At 39.3% G+C, this 21546-nt stretch overlaps 1 protein-coding gene across 1 annotated transcript; it reads right to left on the bottom strand.

Moving 5' to 3' along the window:
- Nucleotides 1-1130: 1130 nt before the first annotated feature.
- Nucleotides 1131-17356, bottom strand: clvs2 (clavesin 2). The gene is made up of 5 exons (XM_087806153.1): nt 16161-17356; nt 14809-14983; nt 4902-5012; nt 4025-4257; nt 1131-2615 (listed from the first exon to the last, which is right to left on the bottom strand). Exons 1-5 carry the CDS (start codon nt 16547-16549, stop codon nt 2522-2524), a joined length of 1002 nt encoding a protein of 333 aa, XP_087662279.1. The 5' UTR covers nt 16550-17356; the 3' UTR covers nt 1131-2521.
- Nucleotides 17357-21546: the final 4190 nt, after the last annotated feature.

Below are 21546 nucleotides of genomic sequence, written 5' to 3'. Positions count from 1 at the left end.
GGCAAATGTGACTTTAAAATATGTTTACGATTTGTTTGTGTGAATTGCAAACACGGGCATAGGCGCTAACAAAGCTAGCATGTTCCGAGCATCGTTTGGATCCATTTAATTTATCCGTTTACATTCAAATGTGATAATCGACGATGAAACCTTTAAATATTCTAATGGACATTCAAAGCTAACAGCAGTGCTTACATAACGGATGCGTTCGCGACAATCGTGTGTTTAAAGCTAATCGTGTTTGAATTTCAGATGAACATTCTTGTGTAAATGTCATGATTTAGCAACTTAGCTACATGGCTAACATACTCAACATCAGTTCACATTCATTACTTTATACATTGATTTTTGTTTATCTTAAGTGAATGAGTAACATTAGCGTCACAGATGCATTGCCTGGATGGTGTTTGATGGTGAGTTCTACCGAAGCTGACGAAATGAAACTTACCAAGAACCAACATGGCTGCCATTTTGTTTTGATAAATAAAGAGAAAAGGCTCATTCGACAGTTGAGACTTGACATCACAGAAAGAACATTCAAAGTGCAGGATTCAGTGTGAAAGGTGGTGTTTTTGTGTACATTTGATACATTTAAAGAAACAAACAAAAAAAAAAAAACGCTACGGCGTTTCGTAGTCCCTTGGATTGGAGGATTGGTTTTCCACTGGATTTATGTGGCTCTACTCCAAGCCTCAGGGAGATGACAAAGCTTGCATTATGAACTGTAACTAATAAAATTGAGATCTAAACGAACAGCTTTAAATAATAAGTTATAATGTGTATTTATGTCAGAATGAGAAAACGATGTCGATTCTAAGAGGGGTGATATACTGAAGGGCGAACAGGAAGTGCTCAGGTTATCTCTAGTTCTTTAATTCAACAGCTTCCTCTCGCTCAGGCTCGGGGGGTGAACTGTCGTCCTGCAGCTTCTGCCGAGCAACAGACGTGTCTGTGCGCTGGTGTGAGCGTTTAACATCCAGCTAACTCCCCCGGTCGCAGCTCGACGCCTTCGCCACTCGTCCCCGTCGGCCATCTTAGCATCATCTGCTCGCCCGCCTGTCCATCCGTCACCCCCCCCCCCCCGGCCCCGCCCACCTCTGACCCTGAGTCTGATCCTCTCACTGCTCGCTGTTTATCACACCTTTAAACTTCCCTAATTATATCCGAGATTGTTTATTTCACAAAAAAAAAAATACTAAAAATTGTAACCCAAGAATTTATATTCATAAAATGGCAAAAATGAGATACATTTTTTTTTTTTAAATAAAGTAATTCCTCATGCTTTATGAGTGGATTTGGATCTTAGGAGGTGATCTGTCATAAAAATGAACAGCTTGGTCATCTGGGAGAAGCTTGGAGTAGAGCTGAAACGGGCAATGAAGTTTCCAGAGGGGTCACATTACAAACGGGGGGGCAAATAAAAATCATTTAAAAAGGAGGAAAATAAAAGAATTTGAGTTAATATAATCGGTGTAGATAATTAAATAATAGTATAAGCTTTAAAAAGATTGTTTTAATATTGCGTCATTTCACGTTATTTTCAATATTAAAAGATGTGATATTTAAGCGGGAAAAAAATAAATCTTTAAAAAAGTAAAAAGAGATAATTAATTTCAAGGTAGTAAAATTGAAAGTATGTTTGAAAAAATAATAAATAGATTAAATAATGACAGAGAATTCAAATATCTATTAGGTGTAAATTATCACCAGCAGGATTATTTGAACATATCAACAAAAACTTTTCAGGATTCTTTTTAGAGGAAGCCCAGGGGCAGACGCAGGACAAGCTTGACTTTACGTGTTATCTCATATGAACAACGATAGAGCGAGGATAAAAACGAGGCCACGAAAAAAATAACATAAAGAAATGTGTTGTAATAATACTTTAGTGTGGCACTGAAACGGTTTATTTAGCACTAAAAACATGTTGACGTGTCAATCGCCGGATGTTATGACGTGAATTCATTTTCATTCAAAGTATTTTGTGGATGAAATCATTAAAGAAAATAATGATGGTCACCAACACGCTTCTGGAGAAATCAAAACATGCAAATAATCCTCATAAATAAATGTAGAATATCCCACGATATCAATTATTAGTTTGTGACTCTGACTCTGCGAAGTAAAAAATACCATCTACTGGACTCACTGTTGTGACAGCGGCGCTCCGGAGGAGGATCAACTTCCGGCGTGCAGAACACCGGAGGGGGAAGTGAAGGAGATGAACCACGGCGACGCTCGCTTGTCGCGTCCTGTAAAGGGCAGAGTGCTAGTTCCAAGAGATGAACATCCAGCGGAGGCGACATGTCCAGTCCCGACACTCTCCGGAGCGTCTCCAAAGAAAAGGGAGTTTCTCAGTACAACACAGTCCCTTACGCTGCTCTCCCAGTTCCATCTCGTCGTCTTTCCTGTTCAGAATTGGCACTTGACAAATAGATAAATAAATATTTCATCGCTCAGAAGAGTCTGACTCTGAGGGGGCCGCAGGCGCTCCTGGAGAACAGGTAAGTGTCGTGCGAGTTCAGTCCAGTGATAGAAGTGGCTGCATGTTGTCCTCTTCACTTTTCACTTTGTCGGGTCGCTTCAGAACTCCGGGCTCTACCACCGACTGAGACCTGAGCACAGAGAGAGGAACAATCAGCCGTAACATTACGACCACGAAAATTCAAAATCCTGGTAGGCCTGCTTGTACACATACTGCACACGCTCGACACGACTGTACCCCCTCACAAAGATCTCCACAGACCCACACGTCATATGTGATCAATCACAAACTAACTACTGAACGACAACTCTACTAAAATTATACAAAAGAACAACAACTGCTTGAGTCATTCTTGACGAATGACTTCAAAGACATCGTCGATTAAAACCAAACATGAACGCACACAAATATTTACAGCAAACAAACACACACAGGTGTGGATGTTAACAAAAATATAATGTACATTGATACACAACACAGAAATAAACAAACATACACTGTAACACAAATGTATGACTCAATAGTCAAACATAAACTAAGGGTTTAAGAAAATATTGATACACTTAAAAACCGTATCGATATACAACAGCGCTCTATTGAGTTTTTCTTTCTAGTCACATTTTATATTTTTATAATAGCTTTTTAATGATTTTTATTTTAATTTAAAACAAAAAAAAAAATATATATATATATATATATATATATATATATATATATATATATATATATTTATTATTAAAACTTAACAAGCTGTTTGAGTTGTAACTACACTTTCGGCCACTTGATGGCAGAAGTCATTGCGTCCTTTGCAGCTCAAAGATAGACAGAACAATGAAATCCTGTGAGTTCACGGCGATGACTGAGAACGAGAGGATACAGGTACTACAGCAGCTTTTAAAGCTGATGTTTGGACATATACTTCATCAAGAGTCATGTAGTCTGTAAATTCTGCAACACCAGAGTCAAGTACTCGACAATACTACAAATATATCCTCGATACTACAGTACACATGGAATATTTAGCAATACATTGTATTTTTGGCCCTGTAGCGTGATACGGATACAATAGCCAGATTGTTGCACCTTTACAACCCTACTATAACACGCTAAACCTGAACAACAACTAAAACAGAAGTTCCCAAGACACACACACACACTCAACACCAAACTGGTAGTTTGTTGTTGAGTGTCTTGAGTAGTTTGAAACTGCCACAGAGTTCAGACGCCAGCAGACACTCACTTCTGAACAAGGGAATAACATTTCGTGAAATGTCAAACACACTCAGTCGTGTGGAAGCAGAGCCTCAGATCCTCCTCGCAGGAGAACGTAGGTGTGAGAAGCCGAATCATCGTCCGACTTGTTTGTTCTTTTTAACGCTAGAGGAACGACAGACTCATTCAGTCGTGAGCTACTGTCATCCTCTGCTCCACGTCAGAGTGGGAGGTTGATCCTGAGATGTTGACGCTAAACACACACACACTGAACTCAAACTGTGAGTTCAGGGACTCAGAACTTGATTCCAGACCCGGCCTCCTCACCTCTTCATGGTTTTGGGCGACATGTTCTTGTCCAGGTCTCTCTCCAGGTCCTGCACCGACAACCTGTAGGACTCCGGGCAATAGTCCGTCTCCTCGTCGTAGGCGTGGTCCAGCAGCGTTCGCGCCCACGTGCCCATGTCGTACGGCGGCATCATCCCGCCGAGCTCGGACGGCAGGATCTCCGGGTGGATGAGCTGGTGGAGGCTGTTGAGGTTGTTGCCGTGCATGAAGATCTGGGAAGAGGAGGAACCGTTATGAGAACGAAAATCTGTTGTTTGAGAACTTGGTGGTTAATTAGAGTGTTTTATTGTTAGTAAAAGTGTATGTTTTATACTTAATGTGATAGCTAACCCTAAATTCTAATGAAAAAAAAGGATATATTTAAATTCCCTCTAAAAAGAACCTTGAAATATAGACTAATTTAATTTTTTGGGAGATATTTCTAATGTCGTGACTGCAGGTGCGACATTATAGACGAGCATTTTAATGAGCTCCAGTTGTGACCGTTATATGAAAAACATATCTACCTGTAATTCCCAAAGGATTAATCGGAGAATTCTCCCAACCCTAAGTCGACGTGAGGGTGAGCAGTAAAATTTTAATTTTGGGTGAATTATTATGCCTTGAAGTTGAACAACTGGAGGTGCTGATCCACATCCAAGTAACTATTCAAGTGCACTTTAAAGACATGCAGCTCAAAGATTTGTTTTGGAAAATATTTTTTTGGCAAAACTACTTAAAAAGCCATTTGTTATACACAAAGTGTATCTTTGGGTGATTATTATCACAAAAATTGTAATAAATGGGATTAAAACTCTTCAAAGTTGAGTGAGTGAGTGAGTGAGTGAGTGAGTGAGTGAGTGAGTGAGTGAGTCACCCTCTTCCTGGTCTTGTCCTTGAGGAAGGGTCTGATGACGGTGTAGAGAGCGTGGATGTACCACGGCTGGTTCACAAAGTGGATTCCGCCAAATCTGGCCGGAAAACTGTCCTGCAGGGACACATGAAGCACAAATTGTCAATAAATTCCCTCCAAACAGAAGCTGAGGACAGCGAACCCGGAGCGACGCTCACAGAGAATAATCAGGGAGCAAAACAGAAGGACCAGCTTGAGTGTCTCATCGGGTCCCATTGAGAATTGACGGGGCGAGGCGAGGGTGTGTGTGTGTGTGTGTGTGTCGGGAGGGGAAGTCTGGGTCAGACGGTGGAACACAAACATGGTTGGACTCGTCGTCTGGCGGAGCAGATTATAATTCATTATTGGATCACAGACGGCAGCGAACACGATTACTGATGATGTCGCCTCTGCCACGTCTCACATCTGGCCTCCACAAGACTCATGAGTACGTGTGTTTGAACATTGTGTCAATAATAAAATGACTTGCGTTGACACTCAGCGTATTATCTTATCTTAAACACTGAGATTATTAAAGTCATTTATTGTATTTTAATTATCTATTTTTCTTCATTTATATTATTAAACAACACTGGCAATAAAATGTGTCTGAGTTCGACGCTTGTGTCCAACACAATTCCCGACTCCAACACATAACCATCATGCTAGCGATACTCTTGCTAGCACTGCTAGCAAAATAACAAGCCCCGCCCCCCCCACCGTCCCCTTTGCAAACAAAAATAAACTTTTAGAGTGTGTTTATTTACTTTTCAATATTTATTATTCCTTAAGTATTGCTGGCAATCCTGGTCATTGTACATGTCTGTAAAGCCATACTTGGTGAATAGTATTTAGAAGTTTAGATCATGACCATGAGAGGAGTGTTGGCCAGAATCCATTTCATGTTTCTTCTCAACTTCAAAATTCTTGGTAACAGGTTCAAACATCCAGGTTGGTGTGTTTTGGTACAATCGGAAAATTGATAATTCGAAGATCAATACAGTTTTCGTGTTGTACGTTCAGGAAAAATGGTAAGAAAAAAAGATTACATGAATCTTTATTAAATATAATATTAAATATTTTGTTTTACATTTTTCTGAGGCTACCCTAGCGCCCCCTGGCGGAACCTTCTCCAAAATCCACTGTGACGACTTCTTATGTTCCTAACGTTAATACTTCTTAAACTACTTTGTTGTTCGACCACCTGCGACTACTACTCGTTTTCGTCCGCACTGATTGGACCGTTTCAAAATAATGATCGGTCAATAATAATAAACAGATAATAAATGTTCTCTTAAGAGAAGATTCGACCTTTTGGTGGTGTTGGTGTTGGATTTGGAAATTTTGAAGGTTTCGACACTTATGTGGCTTCTCAGCGCCTAGATTTGTAGAGAACTAGTTTTTTATAACACAGAAAACAAAATTATATATGACGTCAAACAACTGTCATGTGACTGTAGTTTCACAAATACTGCCTCAGTCGGTGGTTTTGTTGTAGAAGTTTGGTGATCTCACCCTTCTCTGCTTCCTTTGCAAGTCAGGGATTTTTTTTTTGGCTGTGAGCCTCATAATAACTCAACCATAAAGGTTGTTTTTGACATTATTGTATGCCGTTTTAAAGTCGTGTTGAATGAGCACCATGGAGTAGGTACAGTGCTCAGTACCTCAGTGCTTTTCTAGATCCGTTTCTACTCAATATTGAATCTGCTTCTCTTGCTGCTATACTTGTCCTCGGGAAGTGAACTAAAGTTGTCTGGAGGTTTCACATGAGGGATTTGGGCTGTGAGTTACACAACAGATCAGGTGAAGCCGGAACAGCTGGAATGAAATGGAATCTCTACAACATGGCGCCGGTTCAGGTGAACATATGGAGGTCATCGTTAGATCATCAGCGTATAAACAAACACAACGTAGTTCGTTTGCTCTTCAACTTGTGCTCTGATGATGAAGCCGAGCCTCAGCTGCTGACCGGGAAGATGCAGGGAAGGTTGCGTTTGTTTCGTGGGCATGAAATGACATCCGGGGACGACTCAAGGCCGCCACATGATACGCCAGCGAAGCGGCGACTTGACAGATGCCCCCGCAGAGCAGTATTCGCTTCCATCAGGGATCCTTCAGAGCCGACCGGTGACGCCCAAACCTTTTCATTTATTTAATCAATCCGTCTTAAAAAACCCTTTTCTACATCAATAAATCATCTATAATACAATCTCTTTCTTAACTTCCTGTGCTGCGATGCTTCACTGGCTGGCAGATGATGACAGTAGATGTGGCACGAGTTGTCTCCTCCTCTACATGTGTCCCACGACTTAAGACTTGTCCCGGCGTCTCTGGAGCTGAAATGAGCCTGATGGGGGTCGAGCTTTGTCGCTTCACGTCCATGAGATTCGTAAGAGACCACTCAAGTTTGTGCATGTAAAGTGCAGCCCGGGGGGGTGAAGTGGACTCATAGAAACCCACAGATCCACAGATCCACATGTGACCCGGAGGATTTGGAAGACTACATTAGACAGTAGTGATGAATTGAGACCATGTCCAGGATTTTATTGTAATCTCTGGATCTACATTTTAGGTTGAAGTAAAGGTAGAAACAATTTTTACAATTAAAAAATTGAACCTGCATTTGTAGCTCACTTTAAACACGACATTGTTCTTTGTAATATTTTTAAAGTATTATATTACCTCATCGTAACTCATCGTATCAACGTGTATCGTTCATAAATGTCTGAACTGCACCAGAAAAGCTCCAGGAACAGAAAAGGATGTAAGTGAAGGTGACAGCCAGCGAAACTGCAATGTTGGCACTTTTTACAAATCCAGTCGATGGCACAGTAAAAAAACCTTCTCTGTAACAGTCTACTAACTGCCATGTTGGATTAGAGTGGATTTATATTTGCAGGATATTTACTCGGGAGCGTGATGCCTAATAAACCAGTGTCATCGCACAGGAAAGGCAGGGAGGTCAACAACCATACCTAATGAAACTGTAATAATGTGGTCGTTTCTTAGAATTAAAGCTACAATATGTAACATTTGCACATTGTTTGTTAGACTAATCATTAGAGAAAGTATGAAACAATATTAGCCATGACTTTTTTAGTACATTTCCGACGGTTTTCATTGTCTGGACGACCTGCCCAGAGAGTCTGTGGGTGTCACATGACCACGAAACTGATCAGTGGCTCAGAGAACGTGTTTTCTTATTAACTAGTGAGAGACTTACTAGTAAGATGTTACCAGGAACATAAGATAAGAAAATGAGAGGATTTATGAGAGGATTTATCCCAAAACAAGAAATGTATGAAGTTGCAGTTACACTATTCCAACACGAGGGGAGACAGAAACACCATTTAAAAAATATATAGGGCCATATAGGGCCTTTATTAGTAATTATAGAGATATTATCATTTATTATTATAAACATTTTTTGTCTAGTACAGTTGCAGTGGTTGTAATCAAGGTATTTTTCGTAAAAGTCTCAGGTGAAAGTGTTGAAAGGAAAACTTTCTTGGGTTAGTAGTATTTGAAGAGAATCAATACAAGTTATTAGAGGCCACATCATACACTGTCACATGTGAACCGTGTCTGTAGACTTTTAGTCTTAGTCGCCACTAATACTGTCAAAGTTGTATTTTTAAATACTTCATGGTTAGTTGTAGTAAGAAGTAATGTTATAATAAACACTAGACGCACACTAATGACAAAATGTAGTTCTGGTATTTACGTAATGTGCAAATGTTTGCATTACTTGGCACGACAATGTGTTGTAAAAACAGATTTTATCTTCGAAATCAAAGTCGATATGCCCTACTTTCGATGTTTCAGGGTTGCCATGGCAACATCAAAAGGAATCCAGCATACATTTTCTCTCAGTGCCAACAAACTTCCACTTACTGGGAGCAATAATGGGAAATACACATAGATGTATTATGGATATATACCCGTTAAATACTCCTGGGCTTCTGTCTATCTGGAACAGGTCATGTGATCAGACTCGAGGCTGATGCCGGGTGTTTTGTATCTTGACCCGGTGCCAAGAGATTTTGGATGTGACACACACAAAACAACACCAAAGCTTCACCAGAGCAGATATTTAGAAATGGTTGAAAAGGGTAAAGTAGTAATTAGAAGTAGAAGTAGTATTTCTGCAACACAAGAGAAAATACTCTGTATCATAGTAGAATTATACAGTCAATCAGTTAAAAATAAGCACTACATAAATCTTTTTTTAATTCAAACTAAATTATTTTTAATTTGTTCCATTGAACTGGAACACTCTTCTTCCTCATTAGGATATTTTAGGAGCCGCCATTCTAATCCCGCTGAGGAGGGTTAAGTGTGTAAACAGGCGACTGTTTAGCGGCGGCGACGCTCTCTCGGTAATTATGGCGGCAGAACAGCGTGTTGAGAAACTGGCAGCAGATATAAACTGACATCAGCACACGTCGCTCTTATCAGTCCGAGCTGTGCTCACCATCGTTCAGCCTCCTCCAGCTATGTGAGCCGAGATAACCCGGGCACGGACAGGAAGTGCCGGGTTCACACTTTCTTCTTTCACGGTTACTTCACGAGTTCTATTAGTGGAGCGCATGTGATTAGTGGGATTAGAGAGAGGAAACCTAGCATCCGTTCTAAATATAAAATATTTAATTAAGGTTAAATATAGTTGAATGGATGAAACTCAGAGCTGCCTCAGGACTTCTGGGGGAAAGATTTTTAGGGCACAAAAGAAACATCTGGTTGTTCAGTAGTGAGAATACAATATATACTATACTGAACTATACTAAACTACATTATACTACACTTAATTATACTGCATTTCACTATACTTACACATACTAAACTATGCTGAACTGTACAATATTATATTATTTTATACTATACCTGGATTTTTCTATACTATATTATACTAACTTATACCTTATTATATCAAACTGTACAATACTGACATGTGCTGTGCTATATTATACTATACTAAAAAATAATATATTATAATACACAAAACTATACCATGCTATATTTAACAAAACTATACTATATTATACTGAATTATACTATATTTAACAATAATATATTATAATACACAAAACTATACCATGCTATATTTAACAAAACTATACTATATTATACTGAATTATACTATACTTAACAATAATATATAATACACAAAACTATACCATGCTATATTTAACAAAACTATGCTATATTTAACAAAACGATACTATATTATACTCAATTATACTATACTTAACAAAAATATATTATAATACACAAAACTATAATATATTATACTCAATAATACTATACTAAACAATAATATATTATAATACAACAAACTATACTATACCATATTAAACAAATATATACTATATGACATTATATTATATTTAATTAAATTATACTATACTATAATGCAGAAAACTATACTATACTATAATATACGATATTATACTATTCTCTACTATGCTATGCTGTACTGTACTGTACTGTACTGTACTGTACTGTACTGTACTGTACTAAACTATACTTTAATAACCTCTCTGTTTAAATAAAAGCGAAACATCTAGTTTGAAGAAAGATGGAAGAAAACACTCACACACAAGCTCTCACACGCACACACGCACATATGCTGTCACACACACACACACACACACACACACACACACACACACACACACACACACACACACACACACACACACACACACACACACACACACACACACACACACACACACACACACACACAACAAAAGGGATCCCATCTGGAGGAGAGGGCAGCCTGACGTGTTGCTATAGCAACCTGAGGAGGGAGGGATGAGGTGGGGGAGAAAGTGGAAGAGGAGGGTGTCATGGAACGGGTGGTTGATGACAAGGATGTAATTTATGTTGAGACACAACAAGTGCAATATTCCGTCTCATTAGTGTAAGTGTGTGTTAGTGTGTGTCTAGTTGACACTGTTAAACCAAGTGTGTCACAGACTGCTGTTGTATTGTGTGTTAAACATCCGTATAAATAAAGATCGATGCATTTCATTCTTGTCTGAAAAAGTGTGTCTTTGTGTCCATGTCTTCATCAGAGGTACGTGTGTTGTTTCTGCTGGACGAGGATGGAGGTCTGGGAAGAAAGATGGGGGGAAGTGTTGGAGTGGGAGGAGTCAGGGTTGCAGTGTGAAGAGAACAAAAGTGGAAACTCCACAGGGATTTTCTATTGACACGCGCTGAGTTCACTGAGATTAAATAGCAAATCCATCATTTAAATACAACATAAAAATAAAATAAAAAAATCTGGTCGAGCTGGTTTCATCATCTTAAAGTTTAGAAATCATTAATTCCTTTATTAAAATGAATGATTAGAGATCCTTTAACAATTGAAGCTTAATAAATAAAAAGATTAAACGGGAAGTTTTTGTTTTTTCCTGCTGTATGAAGAAGGTTCTGAGGAGATGCAAACCGGACTGAGAGTCTGTGACGCGACGTCAGCTGCTCACTGTTTCAGTCTGTCAACTGTCAGAGTGACCGATGGCTCGTTTATCTGTGTGAGTGACACGTCCATGACGAGTGGTCAGATGGGATCAGGAAGTGACGGATGACCTCAGGAGGAGGCGGCACACTTCCTGCACGTGGCCATCAGGAGAAATAAAACCTTGATTTATACTTCTTTCTAATAAAGTATATTATCTTTCACAATATATGTCCGTCAACAAAAATGTTCTGCACTACTGTAAAGCTTGGTATTGTTATTTTTCTTCAGACTCTCCCTCAAAGTCTGAAAGTTAAAAAAAAAATCCCTTCCAGTAAAACCATCATTTGACAGTTTTTAGAAAGGTGCGTTAAAACGCAGACTCAAAAGCACGTTGTCATAATCCTGATGGATTAAAATGTTGTACAGGGATTAAAAACTCAGGACTAAGACATCTTTGAGGTTTTCTCAAGGATTTTTCCAGAATCTGGAGTTTAACACTTGCTCTTTGTTACTTCTGGGTTAACTTAAAGAGGTTTCAGAGTAACAATTCCAGTAGAGACATTACAATATATACTACACTGAACTGTACTATACAATATTATACTGTACTTAACTATAGTGCATTTTACTAACTTGAAAACCCTAACTATAGTGAACTTTATACTACATTAGATTATACAATACTTAACTATACTGAATAGTAATATACTAAATCACACTAAACTATATTGAACTGTAATATACAATATTATACTATAATTTACTATACTGCATTTTACTATACAAAAAGATACTAAACTTTACAGAACTGTACTATATCATATGATAATATACTAAAACATACTTAACTGTACTGAACTGTACTATATTATATTATACTATACATAACTGTACTATATTATATTATAATATACTAAAACATACTAAACTATAGTGAACTGTACTATATTATACAATACTACATCATACTACATTTGAATATACTAAAACAAACTAAACTATACTGAACTATACTATAGTATATTTTACTCTACTAAACTATGCCTACTATGATAAAACATACTAAACTATACTGAACTGTACTATATTATAATAAACTATACTAAATTTGAATAAAGTAAAACATACTAAACTATACTGAACTGAACTACATTATATTATACTATACTAAACTATACTACTTTTGAATATACTAAAACATACTAAACTATACTAAACTATACTATAATATATTATACTATACCAAACTATGCTATACTAAAACCTACTAAACTATACTGAACAGTACTATAATATATTATACTATACTAAACTATACTAAATTATACTATACTAAAACATACTAAACTATACTGAACTGAACTACTGTATATTATATTATACTATACTAAACTATACTAAATGTGAATATACTAAAACATACTAAGCTATACTGAAGTCTACTATATTATATTTTACTATACTAAACCATGCTACATTCGAATATACTAAAACATACTGAACTCTACTATATTGAACTAAGCTATATGATTAAACTAAAACATTGAGAAGTTCCAGAGTTAAGAGCTAATCTCTCCATAGATCGGCCCAGGTCCACCTTGCTCTGCAGAAAACTTTAAATTTGACAAAAAGGGAAGTTTTCTTGATTGGTTGATTCAGTACTTACATAGTACTCACGTCCTTCCTATTACACTTATTTTCTTCAGGTTAGTGCAGCAGTATTTTGTGGGACACTGGGGGAATCTGAGCGAATGAAGCTGATCATTTAACGTTCAGAGAAACATGAAAAACACTGAATTGTGGCTGAAATTGTTTCTTTGAAGTCATAGTCTGGAAAAAGGCAGAAGCAAACGATTCCAGCCACGTCAATATATGGCAGTAAATAAAGAGTTTTACAAGAGACGAAGAGCAAATATTCACTTCATGCTCTCCGTCCAAACGTTTAGAAGTCGATTATCTGCTCTAGTGGGTCGACAGCCCGCCACGGTCTGACCAGAGGTCCGGTCGGAACGTGATCCTCGGGGCCCGAGCAGAAAATGAAGCAGTAAGTGAAGTTAAGCGAGTGAGTCGCAGCAAACGGTCAAGCAGAAGAAAGTCGGGTCAGACGCTCTTTTAACCTCCTCACCAGAAAAAAAACACAGCTTTTAACATCCGTCTGATGCCTGGGCTCGGTTCTGATCTGCTCGGACAGGAACCAGCATCTTCTCCAGACATCAGTCGTTCTAGCACATTTTTAAACTTCATTATTTGTCATTACCTGCTTATGAATCAATTATAATAATCCCAGTAGTATTATGATATAAAGCATAATGCCAGCCATATTTTCACGGACCGACCTTTAGATCCTTCTTCTTTTCTGCCACCTATTTTAATATATGGAGTTTGACTCATGTTGAGCATAAAAGTATTTTTTACTGTTAATATTTCAACTTTGAGTTGATGAAAAGTTAGTGGCGGGGAGGACGGAAGAATAGTTTTAGAACATAATTAGGAGCAAATAAACAAGTGTTAGATATAGATGTTTAACAATCGTTCAAATTACGGTAAAAAAAACCCCACTATATTACAATAAACGTTTCAGTCGCAGAAAGCAGTACAAGACAGGATGTTGTCTTACCATTGTTATTACGTTACGATTAGATACGCTCTCGTATCCTCTCCTTCGCTAAGATTTCAGAGGGGGTAGAACTTTATGTTTAAGTTAAAAACATGGTCATGATGAGGGACTTACTGCAATCTAGGAGAGGATTTAAAAAGTTCTTGAACAAACTACGCCGGTACCGATTGAAATTGAAGGAAATATTGGTTATACATCCAATTCTCGTCACACCTCCCCTGTTGTCATAGGAACCACCACCATCGATTTGCTTTTATTGTCGTTGTGATTATTAAATACATGTTCGCAGATATTTTGAGCTTTGAAATGAACCCCAACACTCTGATGGAAGACATTTAATGATAATTAATGCCTTAGTTTAAAGTTCATTTTTAGACAAATCCAGAACTTTGTGGGACTCCCTTGGAAGGCTTTAGAAAGTCTATATGTTGATGACGTGTGTGCACCTCATTGATATTCCGCTCACTCTCAAGGTGACGACAAAGAAGAGCAGAAATCTGCAGCACAATTGGCCGAACAAACAGAATGACAAGAGAAACAGTTCTCTTCGGATCATCCGTCTGGCAAACCAGCCGCTCAAAGAACGCCCCGCAATCAAAATGGAGACGTCATTATTTCCTCCCACTGCCTCCTAACGCCACAACTTGAGCGTGAACATGGAACACAGACACGAGCGGAACCAGAGGTCTGATCAAGCCAGATAGAGAAGATATTGGACTCCTTTTGGCTCCAGTTGCCATGGCGACAGAGTGATGGTGGTATATGAAAAACGGTCCGTCATCACCGGCGGCGGGTGGGTTCTCTCTTACCTGCAGCCCCTCGATGGCGAGACGCAGCATGCTGGGCGTCAGTTTGGAGGCCTGCTTGAAGGTGAAGTTGCTCCAGTCGATGACGAGGATGAAGCCGTTGACCTGCAGCTCCGGGTCTTCGATCATGGTTTCCAGAGACAGAAGGATTGCTCGCAGTATGTCCACGAACGTGTATCTGGGAGGAGTGACAGCCGGAGATGAGCTCAAACTAAACACACACTACCTGTATATGTATTTGTGTTCCTGAAATTACCGTGTAATGACTGTTGATTATCTTTAAAGTAAAAGTTGAAATCTAACTACAATTAGCTTCCTTAGTTTGTAGTTTAGAGAAACATGAAGCTGCAGATCATTTTCTTTTTAATAGCAAGACCAAGTATATATTTTCACGATAAACTCATGATCTTTACTGATCTTCTTACCGTTTTAGTTTGACAAACCTAACGATTCTGTACTATTTAAGATACTGTTTTTTTAATACTTAATTACGATATTTTGTTGCGTAACAAATGATGATTATGAAATGATACACAATCTGTCGGTGCTTCAGCACATCTCTGTTTATATTCTAAAAGTAACTGTTGTTTAGGTTCAATTTGAAATCAAAGATCCTCATTTACACGTTAGTAGATGATAGGGATTGTTTATTAATTAAATTACCATCAGGAAAGTGTGTTTTGTTAAACTTCACAAACACTAGTTTATTTTAATTTTAATTCAAAAGCCAAAAGCATAATTAAAATCATATGTTTTATTGCCAAAGAATGTATGTTATTTTGTTCAATTAAAATTATCGTAAAATATTCTTTGGCTTTTTCTTTTTCTTTTGTTGTTTTAAACATAGCTAAGAATAACTAAAACTTCACTTAAACGAATGAAATGATTCTAGCGCAGTGGTCCAAACCCCCGGTCCTGGGACCAGTACTGGTACCGCAAGGTATTTGATACCGATCCGCACTAAACGCAAGACGTGGAGCAAAAAAACTACCAATTTTTTTAGCACACCAAAGATATAATTCCAGATTTAATAAGTGTATAGTCATAATCTGCTTTTTTAAATATGTCTTATATGTTGCTGAAGGGAATTTAATAAGAAAACAGAAAGGAAACTTTTCTAAAAAAGGGGGAAATTCAAATAATCTAAAGTAGCTTCATCTGTTCTTTGTGTGTCAGAGATTGACATGTAACTCAATAACCAGAGACTGGTTTAAAGAGATGGTCTAACAATCTTGCTCAGATATAAGATAGATATAAGACTTTGAGTTCTTCTCATGTCTCGTCAGGACTTCCCTCTGGTCCAGGCCTCGGGTCGACCCTTACATCTGAGATGCTAACGTGGATCTAGTTATTACCTGCTTTGGTCCCAGTTGGCAGCAAACAGGACCAGTATCTTCCTGCCATATCGGTCCAGGTTGGACAGGACTCCTGGGAATCCATCCTTCAGGGCCTGCTTGATACCCGGGTCTGTGGCTTTCAGGTTCTTGAACATATCCAGGTTCTGCTGCCGGTACTCAAAGTACTGTGCCAGCAGACGGAACGCCTCAAAGTGGTTGAATTTCCTGGCTCGCAGGAATCTGAGGATGAAGCCGTCGTCTGTCCTGAGAAAGCCGATGTCCGGCCGGGTGATGATCATGTCCCGGACCTCCTGGATGTCCTGGTGGAGGGTGTCTGGGTTTTCTTTCAGCTCCACCTTGGCCTTCTCCAAAGTCTCCGGAGAGAGTCCTGCCTGTAGGTGAGTCATCTTTGGCGACCGGGTCGAACGAATACTGTTCAATTATTAATCTCAGCTCTCGGATCAGAACCAGCGAAGGCCCGGGTGAACTAAATCCAAACGACGCCAAGCATATGTAACTCCATATTCAACTTTTCTTTGGCGATTTTTTTTTTTCTCTCCCTCCATGCGCGGCCCCGGCCTCAGGCGACACGTCCAACCTGCTGATCCGAGCTGCCGGAGCTGTCGGGCGACAGACAGCCGCCTCCCTCCATGTCAAAGCCGCTCCTCTCTTTCTCTTTCTGGCACAATGACGACGACAGCATCACCGGTCAGACAATGCGGCAGCTCCCCTGCACCACCTGCTCCATCACCGTCCCGCCTTTACGACAGCGTCCGCGACGCGATGGATGCCGCTGGTCCTGATGCTGCCTCGCAGCGGACGCCTCAACTGGTTGGAGCTCCCCTACCTGCTCCGGGATCTGCCCTGTTCTCCACGTCCTTTTTTTTGTTCCCTTCTTTTTTTTTTTTTCCTGTGGACAGCAGTGGGTGGGGTAGATGAGGGGATTACCGTCTCTGCTCCTCTTCCTGCCGTCTGTTTCGCAGGGAAAGTAAACGCTCTGGTCGGTGTATGGACGCCACCAGCGAGGGGGGGAGGGGTGGGAGGGCGAGTGTGTGAGGAGGGGGGAGGAGCATGGAAAAAGAAAGGCAACAGATATTTGAAAAAAAAAGATGCAGGGAGAGAACCAAAAAAGGAAGGAGGAGGGAAGTGAATAAAAAGAGGAGGGGTGAGGAAGGTTAGTCGCTGGAGGCGGAAAATGAAAGGATGGAGGGTTGGATGGAAGGATGGGGGATGGAGGAGGAGGAGGAGGAGGAGGGGGTGAAGCCTGGAGGGATGCGAGAGGCCTCAGTCCTCCTGCTGGTGGTGACAGAGCAGATGTTTGCAAATCATTCTCTCTTACGGCCATTCTTCGCTTCGGGAGCGTTTGATTGACAGCTCACTTGTTACTAAAGATTCTGCGACTATTTAAGTTTCTGCCGCCTTAAATCATCGACGACTTAAAGTCAAGAATAGCAATTATTTAGTGGAATGTTTCTTTCTGTTTGGGGGTTATATCCCAATATCCATATAATTTAATGCATTTTATTTTTTATTCATTATTTATTTACCATTATATGTTAATGTATATTCTTTTATTTAATTGTATTGTATTTTATGAATCCCCTTTGATCTAATTTGTAATATTTAATTTTCATATTTTGTAAATGCACCACAACAAATGTATATGTTGGCAATAAATGTTTTCTCATTCTGATTCTGTTTATTTGATATTGGAGTGATTGTTTTTATACTTTTTGTAAATGATCTAAACACATTTGAAATGTTTATTGAAACTAAAAGTATAATGGAAGTAACTATTTAATAAAAATGGGATTAATAAAGAAAAACATTAAAAGTCAGAATATTCACATAAATATAAATAATTTTACCGTAAACAAATTCATTTGTTTTTATACTTTTTTAAATTATGCAAACACATTTGGACACATCTGGTTTATCGAAACTAAATGTATAACAATAGTAATGATTGATTAATAAAGAAAACACATTTGTTAAAAGTCAGAATATTCAAAAATATAAATAATTTTACCTCTATACAAATGCATTTGTTTTTATTCATCTTAAATAAAAGATTATTTTAAAAACATTTTTAAATGGTTCTGTTACCGACATTATAAATATTAAGATTATATTCACATTTTAAAATTCATTATAGTCACCGGTAGTGAGAATAACATCTCAGAGGTTAGATGAGGGACATATAGACAGGACGTCCTGCAGTGGTCAGTGGCCTGAGGGTGTCGGAGCACAAGGAAGTGTTGAAGCAGCATCACTTCAATCTCTTATGCAGATTATCAATGACATCATGATTTTCTGGCTGTAAAAGGCTAATGGCTGGACGGATGAAATGGCGAGTTAAGTGGTGGTGGAAGGATGACGGGGGGTTCTTCAGATGAGGGGGGGCTGGAGAAAGTGGCACCTGCTCAGTGGCGTCCAGACAGCTGCACTTCAGCTGAATTAATGAGTCTTATCTGCAACCTGAACTCTCGGTTCCCTCATCGATCATCCTCAGCAGTGAATGAAGATGTGGACGATGGTGCTTGAAAGTCAGAGGTGACAAAAACAATAGTTTAGACTCATCAGCGTGATGCGTCAGCTGGCTTTCCTGGGCTCCTTCAGTGTATCTTTTACATGGAGCTGTTTCACCTGCAGTTGATACTGAAATCTGCAGCGAGAATTCTGACTTGCTATAGTAGAAGAACTTACATTTCAACAGAAAAACGTAGAATTGTAGAAGAAAAAACAAGAATTGTTACATGGAATTGTCAAAAGAATCAACGTCTTTGTAAGAACTCCATTTATTGTTACGCAATGAGTCCAACTCACTTCCTGTCTAGCTGTGTTTAAATAAAAAAAACTAAAGAAGAAAATAGACTCAAATCATAAGGAATTGTTGAGATGCAAAAACAGATTAAATTGACTGCTGCTTGAGTCTGGTTCTCTGAAGGTTTCTGCCACTTGGGTACAATTAAAGACATGTTGAGTGGTGTCTTATTGAGACTTACTGTTTTTTTTTTAATCCACATTTGTTTATTATTGATTCGTGGCAGGAAGTGGGAGTCGTCTTCATCAGCTGAGCAAATAACACTCATGACCCCGAAGAGAGGTCGAGTAGGGGGCGGGGTTAGAGGGGTCTTGGTGTGTGACGGTCGTCGTCAGCTCCAGCGCTGAATTAAATAACAGTGAAGCTGCATGAGAGATGAGCTCTGGTGTGCTCGTGGCCCAGCTGTCATTTCCTGAAGAGCATCCTTCATTTGTTCCTGCTCCCACAAGAGCCACCGGACCACCGAGACCCTCGAGACCCTGAGAGAAGTGCATTCTGGGAAAGTCATGAATTTAACACCTGACATTTATATTTTGTTAAACGTTGCTTTTTGTATGAAATGCATTTAAATATATAAATACAATTATATACACACACATCTTCACAACAATGATGGTAAGGAAACATCATTTGTGTAAAGCATAAAATTAATCATAAGATAAAAATAAATGAATGAATAAAGTAAAATAGAGGCAGTTTAAAACCACAATAACAACATATTTATGTCAATTTAAACTGTAAAACGTTTACTAACCCTAACTATTCTCGAGCCTTTGCAGGTAAACATGCGGTCAATTGAGTATAGTCCTCTAAATAGTGACGTCAGAGTCGCTCCAGTGACCTAGGAGCAATATTTCTTTCCTGCGGCGGCCTCTGGTGGCCAGAGATGAGAATCGCTGCTTGAAATGAGACTGGCCAGATCGAGGTAGCTCGGTTTAAAGAGCACATGTGGAGTAAGTACTTTTTGAATCGATTGTTTGCTGTGTCACTGATGATAAAAAAAAAGCAATAAAATGCATGCATATTATCTTAAGGCACGCAATGGCCAGTACCTATCAAAAATGGTTTAGAAGAAAAGTCCTTATGATGGCGTGTCAACCTATATTCTCGAGCAATACAGAGATTAACCAGCAGGTGGTGGCAAAACCATGTCAAAAACTCATGTCCACCAGAGAAAGATTTCTTCAATTTACACCCAAAAAAATCATTAGGTCTTAGTCACACATTTTTCAGGGAAACATTCATTTTAGATCCTTGCTAAGTCTCTCCTCTTGGTTGACTTGTAGGTAAAAGGGTTTGACAAGTTAGGGAGCCTTGGGTGCCCCTACTTTCATCTGGCAGGGGGGGTTCAAGTCCACAGGTCAGTACAGTGCTGATCAGGTGGAATAAAAGGGCTTCGACCCCCGCAGTGATCAAAGACACTCGCTCCTCCTGGACCGGCCCGTCTGAGGGCCAAACCCGGTGACCCGGGTAACATGGCAGACAGGAGAAAGGGGGTGGAGGGATGCACAGATTGAGGGAAGAGCTAAGAGATTAACAGTAAGGACACCCCACCCCCTAGTCTACTCTCAACAATATACAGTTACAGGTTTGGTATTGTTACAGGTTTTGTGGTTGATGTTAACAGCAGGTTTGAGGCTCAAATCAAACCTCTTGTATACAGTGAGGTTTTCTTGACAATACTTTTCTCTCACATCAAAAAAGACGCTTTTACACTCCATGATTCTCTGTTAGCAACTGTTCAACCGTCAACTCAGACAGTGATTAAAAGTCTCCTCAAAGACTTCGACACCTAGTGAAGTATACTCAAGTACTTATCCTGTATATACACAAGACATTTATGCTAATACGGTCCACTTTTTAAACTTTACACAATGACACGTAAAAAGGCTCAACGGCAAATTCCTCAACACTTTCATGCAACTCAATTTTTCCCCACCCTCCACTCACGAAATTCAGTGCCACAATTATCCAGCCTTTGTTTCCGTCCACAATAGGTTTACTCCAGTGGGAAATGGTTTGTGAGGTGAAGCTTTAATTGGAGCAGAGACTCATCCATGCCAGTCGGGATGTCAATGGCTGGCACGAGTCCAACACATTCCTACTACGATCGCACAAACACACCCAGACACAAACTCAACCCTCTTGAACTCGAAGGGGCAAGTTGAGGTCTGAGAGGTGTGGTTTTTGCCCACTTTACACCTAAAATGAGTGTCCTCTAGCAATCTGTTCAGTAGTTAACAAAGCAAGAGGAATTCCTGTTGCTAAATTAGACATTTTACTTCCCTTTAGGTACCCTAGTCAGTTAAAAGTTGTACTTTGCACATCAAGACACATAAGACAAACACAGAAGTCCCAGAAAATCAGGGAAAAGCACAAATAAAAATGTCGTAAGATGTTTCTTGAAGGAGTCAGTAGATCATCAAACACAGAGGAAGATCGTTCCAAAGCTTAGGAGCAACAGTCTGGAAGGATTTCTCTCCTCTGGCGTGTTCAGGAACCATCAGTAGATTCTGATCCACAGACCTCAGAGCCCGAGCTGGGGTGTAAGGCTGGATCAGATCAATGATGGAAGGTCTG

The sequence above is a fragment of the Callionymus lyra genome, chromosome 13 (assembly GCF_982586985.1).
Source record: "Callionymus lyra chromosome 13, fCalLyr1.hap1.1, whole genome shotgun sequence".
Classification (NCBI taxonomy): domain Eukaryota; kingdom Metazoa; phylum Chordata; class Actinopteri; order Syngnathiformes; family Callionymidae; genus Callionymus; species Callionymus lyra.
This window is presented reverse-complemented; position numbering and strand designations above follow the sequence as displayed.

What these genes read in the sequence shown, in the direction of transcription:
- clvs2 (XM_087806153.1), bottom strand. Translation starts at nt 16,549, where the DNA reads ATGACTCACCTACAGGCAGGACTCTCTCCGGAGACTTTGGAGAAGGCC. An exon ending in AGGACAAGACCAGGAAGAGG is followed by an intron (nt 4,258 to 4,901) that starts GTGACTCACTCA and finishes TCCTCTTCCCAG; the next exon opens with ATCTTCATGCACGGCAACAA. An exon ending in TCGCCCAAAACCATGAAGAG is followed by an intron (nt 2,616 to 4,024) that starts GTGAGGAGGCCG and finishes CTCTGTGCTCAG; the next exon opens with GTCTCAGTCGGTGGTAGAGC.